Source organism: Haemorhous mexicanus, chromosome 3, assembly GCF_027477595.1.
Source record: "Haemorhous mexicanus isolate bHaeMex1 chromosome 3, bHaeMex1.pri, whole genome shotgun sequence".
NCBI lineage: Eukaryota > Metazoa > Chordata > Aves > Passeriformes > Fringillidae > Haemorhous > Haemorhous mexicanus.
The window spans coordinates 5,191,587-5,201,062 of NC_082343.1; the positions used below are offsets into that span (position 1 = coordinate 5,191,587).

At 56.2% G+C, this 9,476-nt stretch overlaps 2 protein-coding genes across 3 annotated transcripts; one reads left to right on the plus strand and one right to left on the minus strand.

The window, feature by feature from the left end:
- Positions 1–704: 704 nt before the first annotated feature.
- PAX1 (paired box 1) lies at positions 705–6,078 on the minus strand. Of its 2 annotated transcripts, XM_059840627.1 has the most exons (5): positions 5,872–6,074; positions 4,526–5,131; positions 3,174–3,319; positions 2,699–2,912; positions 705–826 (listed from the first exon to the last, which is right to left on the minus strand). In XM_059840627.1, the coding sequence occupies exons 1-5, from the start codon at positions 5,873–5,875 to the stop codon at positions 735–737; spliced, it is 1,062 nt and encodes a 353-aa protein (XP_059696610.1). In that variant the 5' UTR covers positions 5,876–6,074; the 3' UTR covers positions 705–734. The 2 variants fall into 2 exon arrangements, with proteins under 2 accessions (XP_059696610.1, XP_059696611.1); XM_059840628.1 differs by lacking the exon at positions 2,699–2,912 and having other exon boundaries at positions 5,872–6,078.
- Positions 6,079–6,096: 18 nt separating this feature from the next.
- LOC132325893 (serine/arginine repetitive matrix protein 1-like) lies at positions 6,097–8,967 on the plus strand. Its single transcript, XM_059843445.1, has 4 exons — positions 6,097–6,589; positions 8,041–8,133; positions 8,353–8,430; positions 8,526–8,967. The coding sequence occupies exons 1-4, from the start codon at positions 6,097–6,099 to the stop codon at positions 8,561–8,563; spliced, it is 702 nt and encodes a 233-aa protein (XP_059699428.1). The 3' UTR covers positions 8,564–8,967.
- Positions 8,968–9,476: the final 509 nt, after the last annotated feature.

A 9,476-nucleotide genomic window follows, 5' to 3' on the forward strand; every position in this document is an offset into this window, starting at 1 on the left:
CGGGAGGGCGGGGACACGGGGACAGTCCCTGGGGGTGGGCAGCCCCCCGGGGCCAGGTGATGTGGCGGGGAGGTGGCCACGGAGCCCCGGGATGCGGGAGAACCCCGAGAGGAAGTTCCGGGAGCGATTCCAAGGGATCCCACCGAGTCCTCCCGCTCCCGGAGAGCAGCTCTGGAGAAGGGACGGTGCTCACCCTGAGGGAGGGAGGGAGGTCACTGCAGTGTGCCCACGGTTGTCACTTTTTATTAAGGCTCCTTATTATAGAAATATCCCATAAAATGTCCTGGCACTTTTGGTCCATTTCCATCCCGGGGCAGAGGCACTGGGACGGGGCTGGAGAAAGGGCTCCAGCACGGATGCTCCTTGGGGAAGCCGGGAATTGCTCCCCTGGGCTGGGACAGAGCCGGGAATGCTCCCGGCAGTGCCTGGGGACGGAGGGAATCACGGCATCCAACAGTCCTCGGGAGTATGGGGAAGGAGGAGGAAAAACTGAAAGCAAGGGGAAGAAAATACAATAAAATAAAATAAAATAAAGAAGGAAGACTGAGTCTCTTCCGTCATCCCTTTCCGATCCAATGGAGGCTAAGTGTCCCACCGGGAATGTCCTGCCGGGGATTTGCCGAGGCAGAAAGTCACCTGTCACCGCCCAGGCTGTCCCCTTGTCCCCACTCCGGGCTTCAGTCCCGGGCTGCAGGAGCCGATTCCAAGAGTCCCTGGACAGCAGCTCGGCGGCTCTAGGACGAGGAGGTCGGGATGGAGATTCCATGGATGGCGCTCAGGGGCTCCGGAGCTTTCCCCACGGGGCTGGGGGGTTTTCTGTCCACCCCTGCAGGAAGGGGGAGAGGGAAAAGGACAGACGAGGCAGGGGATGGAGGGACTCCGAGCACGGGGGGACACCCCAAAAACCGCCTCCAGAGCCTCCAGCAGCGGATGTGACCCCCCAGTGACAGGGACAGCGCTGGTGGCACTGCCAGGGACACGGGGTGGCCTTGCGAGGTGGCCCCGACCAGTCCCAGCCACGCACAGAACAAATCCCTAAAAATTCCTAAAATTTGGGGTGTCCTGGGAGGGGACTGTGCCTGGGGAGGGGAAGGGGACAGGACCGTGCCACCATTCCAGAGGCGATGAAATTCCTGCTGAGCTCCGTCCCACCCCAGCTCAGCCCTCGGGAATTCTGCCTTCGGGGACAGGGATATTTATCCCGGGGCTGCTGGAGGCACGGGGATAAGCAGGGAGGCTTTTCGGGGGAAATCCAGGAAACTGGGAAAGGGCTGAAATTGCCTGGCTGGGTTTTCCATCCTTCTTTCCAGCCTTTTCCCATTTTTCCCACTCGCTACAGGTACCCCCAGCCCACCCTACCCTTCCTCCTCCAGCTCGTTTGTCGGATAATCCGACATTTTCCTCGTCCCAGACAAGTGGCAGAACAAGAAAACAGACCAAAAGGAAAAAAAAGGAAAATTTTGAAATAAACTATAAAGAGAAAAATAAAAATCAATTTAAAAACCACACGCAAAGAAACCCCACCAATAAATCAAAAACCTACAAAGGTTTAGAGAAAGTCTGGGAACAAAACAGCCTAAAAAGTAGGAAATCAGAAAATTCATGATCCAAAAAAATTTAAATACCTCGAAAATATGTTAAATAGGCAAAGGTGGCTGTGGTCTTTTTATATCTTTTTTTTTTTCTTTCCTTCTTTCTTATTTTTTAAATTCCTTTTCCATTCTTCTCTCTCTTTCCTTTCTCTCCATCTTTTTTTTTCTATTTTTTCTTTTTTTTTTTTTTGTTTTTAAACTTTAAATAATCTATTTGAATTATTTATTTTCTCCCACAATCGCTCCTCCCCGGCACAGATGAGCTTACAGCTCGCAGAAGGTTAGAAACGGTAAAATAATTAAAAATCAAACAAAGAAAAAATTCTATCAAACAAAAAAAAAAGAAAAAACAGAAAACAACAAAAAAATTAAACCCCAGAGGAAAAAACAAAATTAAAAACCCCGACGAATAAACAGGGAATTAATTGCAAACTAATTAAAATAATATAAAGTCAAATAATGCGAGGGAAATGACAAAAATGTAGAAGAGGATTTTATAGCCAGGGTGGAAAAATCGAGATTTTTAAAACGAGGGAATCGAGCTCTATTAATGAGGCGAAATAATTAACGGGAGATAAAAGCAACGCCCCCTCGGACAGCCTCAAATTGCTCCCGTGGGATTCCCGGCGGAGCGTTCGGAGGGAAATAATTCATTAATAACCCCGGGAGCCAATTAAATAAAATAACAGTTAATTATGATAACTAATGACTACAAACAAATAGTTAAATCATTGCTGTCAGTTAATAATTAATCGGTAATTACTAGGAATTAATGATTCCCTGTCAAGGTTTCTGCTTTTCCAGAAAGGCTCCCGGTTTTTGGAATCGGTGGAATGGGGGAACACGGGGAAAGGCTCCTGCTCTGCCCCCCGCATTCCCACATTCCAGGGGAGATGAGCAGCCCGGCAATCCTCCCCATTCCCGGGCGCTGCCCAGCGAGCGAGCAGGGAAATTCCAATGCAGAGCCGCTACGTGGCAGGGATCCACGGAACACCGGGCTGGGGAATGGGATGGATCCTTCCAATCCCCGGCGGGGCGGCCCCTCCTGAGGCCGGGGGTCCCTCCCGGCCCTGTCCCCGCGCTGTCCCCGCGCTGTCCCCGCTCACCTTCACCGCCGGGCTGCTTGAAGGCCATGGCCAGCTCGCCGCCGGCGACGGTCACGCCGTGGCCGTGGTGGCCCAGGGGGGTCCCCTGGGGCTGCCAGGGGGGTCCCGGGGCGATGTAGGCGCCGGGGGAGCCGCCGTAGACGCCGGGCTGGCTGGAGGGGGGGTAAGCGCAGGCCGGCAGGAAGGTGCCCATGGAGGAGAGCCCCGCGCCGGGCTGGGGACAGGGACGGGGACACAAGGGGACAGGGGCTCAGAACAGCCCGCCCGGGGGACGGACGAGGCTCCCTGTCCTCTCTTCCCACCTCCCTGGCCCCTCCCTGATCTCTCTTTCCTGTCCCATTCCAGCCCCACTCGTGCCACGCTTCCTTGTCCCCTCCTGTCTCCAGCCCTCACCTGCGGGTATTTGATGTCGCCGTGCGCGGCAGCCTTGTCCCCCCCGTCCCCTCCTGTCCCCTCGCGTCCCCCCAGCCCTCACCTGCGGGTATTTGATGTCGCCGTCCATGGCAGCCTTGTCCAGCCCGTTGACCGCCTGGCCCGGCCCGGGAAAGCCGCTCCTGTTCACGCTGGGCCACTCCTCCATTTTGGGGGGGTACGCGGCCCCCTCGGTGCCAGCCAGAGCCCCTGGGGAACAAAACATCAGCACCGAGCCCGCCGGGCCGGGCCCGAGCAGCTTTTGGGGTGAAACAGAGGGAATTCCCGCTTTTCCAAACGCCTGGTTGTGTAAACCCACGGACTGGGGGCACAGGAATCCGCGTTGCCTCCAGCATCCCGAAATTTGGGATCACACCGCGGGGAGAGGCTGTGGTGTCCCCCCCAAAAGCCGCTCGCCGTCTCCCCCCTCCCTCTCCCAATTCCCAATCCCCGATAATTTAGGGGCTCCAATTTCTCTCCTGACGAAGGGGATTTGGAGAAGTGACATCGGAATTTTAAGGATAAATGATTGCGCGGGGGGAAACGCATGCGGTTGATTTACTCGGGCTTTTGGAAGGATAAAAGGACCCGCAACCCCCTGCCACGGCCCGCTCGTCCCCCCTTGGAGCCGGCGGGGCTCGGCCTTGGCGCTGCCGGTGCTCCCGGAGCCCCAAAATTCCCAGATTCCTCGGAAGAATCCAGGAGGCCGGATCCGAGTTGCTTTCTCTTCTCTTTCCTCCCTGATTTTCCCTCTCCTCTTATTTTCCCCTCTTTTTCCTCCTTTTCACATATATATATATAATTTTTTTTTAATCCCCCTTTGAGGAGCGAAATTCAGGGCTCCGAATTTGCGGTCGGCAATCTATCATCCCTAGGAAAATATTTTCCACATTTTTCATAAAAAGTTCAAGATGTGGCTGAGCCGAGGCCGCATCTGGCCCCGCCGCCCCGACGGGCTGGTGGAGCGGGGGGAGGCCCTTGGGAGAAAAAAGGGGGAAAAATTGAGGGGTGGGGGGGGAAGGAAAATATATGAAACATTTTAAAAAAATTGGAACAAACAGCAAAAAATGAAACAAACAACAACAAAACCTCGAAATAAACTAAGAAGCTGAAACTAATAAAAAAGAAAAAAAGACGCAAAAAGGCACGAAATGAGCAAAGAGGCACGAACCAAATAAAAAGCCGAAACAAGCAAAAAAATCCCCGAACGAGCCAAAAGGCACGAAACAAACAAAAAACCCCGAAACAAATAAAAAACCCGAAACCAACCAAACCCTCGAAACAAACAAACAAAAAAAGAACCAACCGAACAAAAAGCCGCCAACACAAAGAGACAAAAAACCCCTAAACCGACAAAAAAAAAGGGCTAAAAAAAAGACGAGAGGGGTGTGGGGGAGCGGAACGGCCGGTACCCACCCGCCTGCTCCACGAAGGTGCGGATGCCCAGGATGTTGGTGACCGAGTGCGCCGAGGGCCACGAGCGGGGCAGCGCCACCGGGGGGGCCCCGAGGTGTCCCCCGGGGTGCGGCGCGGCCTTGGCGGGCGGCGGCGCGGCGGGGCCCGGGTACGGGTACTGGTAGATGTGGGCGCAGGGCAGCGCGGCCGGGGGCGGCCCGGCGGGGGCCAGCGGGCCGATCTTGTTGCGCAGGATGCGGCTGATGGAGCTGACCGAGGGCACGTTGTACTTGTCGCACACGCCGTCGGCCAGCAGGCGGTCGCGGATCTCCCAGGCGAAGATGCCGGGGTCGCCCTGCTTGTAGTCGCGGATGTGCTTGACCACGGCCGGCGTGGTGACCCGCGGCTTGCTGCCGCCGATGGCCCCGGGGAGGATGGAGCCCGTCTCGTGGTAGCGGGCCAGGATCTTGCTGACGCAGCCGTGCGACACGCGGAGCTGGCGGCTGATGTCGCAGGGCCGGATGCCGAGCTGCGCCAGCTCCACGATCCGCAGGCGGATGGCGTTGGGCAGCGGGCGCCCGTTCACGAAGACACCGCCCAGCTGGTTCACCTCGCCGTAGGTGTGCTCTGCGGGGCGGGATGGCACGGCATGGCACGGATCGGGATGGCACGGATCGGAATGGCACGGGTGGGAGCGGCCGTGGTGCCCGCGGGGTGGGGATGGCGCTGCAGCGGGAAGGGGAGAGGGAAAAGAGGGGAGAAAGGGGAAGCGAGAAAGGGAGGAGGGGAAAGGAGCAAAAAAGTAAGAAAGGAAAAGGAAGGGAAGAAAGGAAAGGGAGAAAAACTGAAGGAAATAAAGAGGGGGGAAAAGGAAAAGGAAAAAGGAAGGGGGAAAGGAAGGTGAAAAAAGGAAGGGAAGGAAAAAAGGAAAAAGGAAAAGCAAAATGAGAATGACAGGGGAAGAGGGAAAGAGAGAGAAAAAAGCCCAAGGTAAGGGTAAAGAGAGAAAAGAGAAATACAGACAGAAAAAAAGTGAGATAAAAGTGACAGTAAAAAAAGAAGGGGGAGGAAAGACAGGGAACGAATGAGAGAAAAAGAAAAGTCAGAAACGACGATGGGGGGGAAAAAAGGACACAAAAAAAAGAGAGCAGGACAAAAGGAGAGAAGGCAAAAGAACGAGAACTGGAGAAGAACTCGCAAGGAGGGAGCCAAGCGAAAGCGAAGGGAGACGCGGGGAGGACGGAGCAGCCCGGAGCCCTCCCGGCCGGGCACGGCACCCGGGATCCCCAGCCGCCTCCTGCCCCTTCCCGGTGCCCTGCTCCGCCAGGATCCCGTCCCGGAGCCCGTCCGGGGCCGGCCGCACTCACCCATGGCCCGGCGCGGGGAGGGGGCAGCGCCGGGCGGCCGCTCCGCAGCCGCGGCATAGAGAGCCCGGGGGGCGGCCGGGCCGGGGGGTCCTGGCGGCGCCGGGAGCGAGCCCCGCTCGCGGGGAGCCCCCTCCGCTCCTCGGGATCAATTTGACGTGGGAATCACGTCAATCGCGGCCGTCACGGCGGCGGCGCCGCCGCCCATTGGCTCCCGCCCGCTCCTAAATGGCCGCGGCGGCGGGGCCGGGGGAGCCGCCCCCTCTGCCCGCCCCCTCGGGGCCCCGCCGCCGCCGGGGATCCCCCCCCCCGAGCGCCCCCGAGCTGCGGGAGGGCACGGCGGGGGCACGGCGGGGGTCTCATGGCCCCCGAGCTGCGGGTGCCCTGGTCCGTCCCCGCGCGGTTCCCACGCGGGACAGGGACAGGGACAGGGACAGGGACACGCACCTGCCCCGCCTCCAGCCCCGACGGGAGCCGCGGGTGGGCACACCGCCGGGGCTGCGGGACCGGACAGGACGGGACGGGACCGGCTCGTTTCGGGAGACACGAAGCCCTGCCCGGGGGGGCTCCCCCGAGGAAGCGCTGCTGCCCAGCCGCCGGCGGCAAAATCCGCCTGTTTCGGCCCCAAAAAACGCCGCGCGGGGGCGAATCTGTCCAACGCGGCTGGGGCGAGCGGCCGCGGGATTCCCGGGGATTTTTATCCCCCCTCACGGAGAGCTCGGTAAGAAGACCGTGAGTGTTTCCCGCAAAAGACTGGAAGGATGAGGGGCTCGGGGGGTGAAGCAGCAGCGAGTGGAAAAGTGTCCCTTTGGGGGGCTGTAAAGCGGGGGGCTCGGACAAGGGCAGCTCCCGACACCCCGGTGTCCTCCAGAGCGGGCAGGGGGCACGGGGGGCACCCCCGGGCCGAGCTCTGGCACTGGATCCAACCGGGGCCTCAGCGCTGGAAGCAGCCCCTGGAAAGGGAGCGGATCGATTACCCGGGAGCCTCGCCTCGCCCAGGGGCGGGGGTCCCGCGGGTGCTCCCCGCCCCCGGTGGCCGCCCGGTGCCAGCCCCGACGCGGTGATCTCGCCGTGCTCGCCCCACGGAGCGGCCGGCGCAGCCCCCGGGGAGGCGGCGATCGAAAAGCGGCCGGGCAGGGCAGGTGCGGCTCTGACGGCCTTGCAGATCCCTGGGGATGGGTTTTTTGGGAAGTCTGGGGGTCCCCTGCCGCCGGCGGAGGAGCTTTTTCCCCCGCGGCCCGCGCGCGGAGGAGCCGCGGCGCTGGAGCATCCCTGGCTCCCTGGGGATGAGGCTTTTCCAAGGAAAAGATCCCGGCAGGAAAAGATTCCCCCACCTGCTCCCCGCGTTCCCGGAACCCTGCCGGGTTCCCGGGAACATCACCGGGATCTAGTCCCCGCAGGAATGTGCGCCTGGATATAGCAGGGATGGAAAGGGACCTGAGGCAAACGGGAAAAGGGAAAAAAGAGGGAAAGGAATAATAGAAAATAAACGAAGGAAAAGAACTAGAAGATGGAGGGAAATCAACATGAGAAGAAAACGAAGAAGGGAAAAGAATAAGAAGGGAAGAGAGGTAGATGATGAAGGAAAGTTAAGCTGGGAAAATGAAAAAAGGAAGGAAAAATATAAGCAAAAACAAAATAGCTTTTAAAATTAGTATAAAGAAAAATAACTAAGGAAAAATAAGGGAAAACAGAAAATTATTGAAAGGAAAGGGAAAAGAAAGAGAGGAAAGGAAGGAAAAGGAAAGGGCTGGCTGCTCAGGTGAGATGTGGCAGGAAAATCCCAATCAATTTGCTCCCAGTCCAGCTCCCTGCGGAGCTCCAGGAGCAGCACGGGACCCCCAAATCTGCTCCCCCCTGGCCATTCCCTGCCCTGACCTTGTCGCGATGGTTTCCATCTGCTCCCGCTCCTTTTTCCCTTCTCCAGCCCCTCTTTCCTCGCTTAAACACGATCCGGCGTGAAAAAAAAATTTTAAAAATCCCCAATTTTCCCTGCTTTTGCCAAAGCTGCTGGAATTTTGTGGGTATTTTTATGCCGGGCTGAGCCTCGGGTGACAGGCGTGATTTTACGTCATTAATTTTGCTGAATAAAAATCCAGAGGAGCATGAAGCTCTGAAAGCTTTTTCTTTTTTTTTTTTTTTAACTGTTTTTTTCTTTTTACTTTTAAATAGATTTATCAAGAATACTGGATGGAAATATCAAGGATATTGCACAGGAATGTCAAGGATTTTCTTCTGCTGCAGCAGAGATTAGGATACTTAAAGGTAGGGGGTCCTGGCTGTTTCACCAGTATTTATTCCCGACTATTTATTACAAAATAATATAAATAATATTATAATGTAATAGAATAATGCTGTTAAATTATTATACAATAACGATAATATATTCTATTGTTGTGTTGTTATCTAATACAGCCATTCTATGCTACATTCTTTTATTATTATTAATTGATTACTGATTCAGGAACGCGGGGGCTCTTACAGGAGTTTATGGAGCTCCTTTTCCATCGGATCAAACCAAACTGGAAAATCCTGTGGGATCAGACACTCTGAAAACCCCCAGTAAGTGCTGGGTGCCTCAGCCTGTGCTTGGTGTGTCAGAGGCATCTCAAAATTCCAACAGGATTTTTTTCCTCCAGTCCTTTGCCCAAATGCAGGGAGTTGGAGGATCCCAAAAAATCTTCCTGGTCGCTGAAGAAGAACGTTTGAGAGCTCAGCAAAATAAAACCCTTCTCCAGAGCTTCCCTCTGAGCATCTCTGTCAGGTCTGTCAAGGCCACAGCATCAATAATTAACAATAATATTTGTCAAAAGCGATTTTCTTCCGTAAAATCCCTCCCTGCCAGAGGCTTCTCAAACCCAACCGGATTAAAACCACACCAAACCCCCGGGAGTTTTTCCATTTGACTTTTTTTTTTTTCCCCTCCCTAAAAAATCCCTCTGCGCTCTGTGATCAGAGATTCTCAAAGTGAAAACCAGAGCGAGATCCCGAATCCTTCAAATAAAAAATTCCTGACGGGAAATGTTGCTGATCCGAGGGCAGAGCGGGGCGTCGCAAATCCTCAATAAATGGCACAGGTCCATCCTGCTTTTCTCTTTATCTGGATTTTCTTCTCCTTTTCTGCCCGGGAACCGTTTCAGTGGCTTTGGAATCTCATTTCATGCCCTGAGTGGAGCGTGGGGACGCGCAGCTCCAGCCGCATCCCACAGCTCTGGATGTGCCCGGTGCCAGGGATCCCCTCTCCTTCCCAGGGGTCAAGATTTAAAAACACCGAGTATTTTGGGAAGAATCCCGGTTAACGGCGGGGTCTGGGGCTGGAAGGAGGGGGGGATTGAAGGTTGGTCCCTGCAAATCCCGCTCGCCACATCTGGGAGCCGCGTGCGAGGAGGGGCCGGCAGGAGCAGCCTCTGGAAAGGACTCGGAGAGCCGGGATCCCGCCCGGAATGTGGCGAAAGGACAGAGCCGGGCTCCTTCCTCTCCCTCCGGCCATTCCCGGGAAAACCGGCACCCTTCTGCTGGAAATTCCTCTAGGGGTGCTGGGAACCCGCGGAGCTCTGGTGGGAGCGGGAGGTGCCGTGAGACACGAACAGCTCCTTCCCACAGGGAGC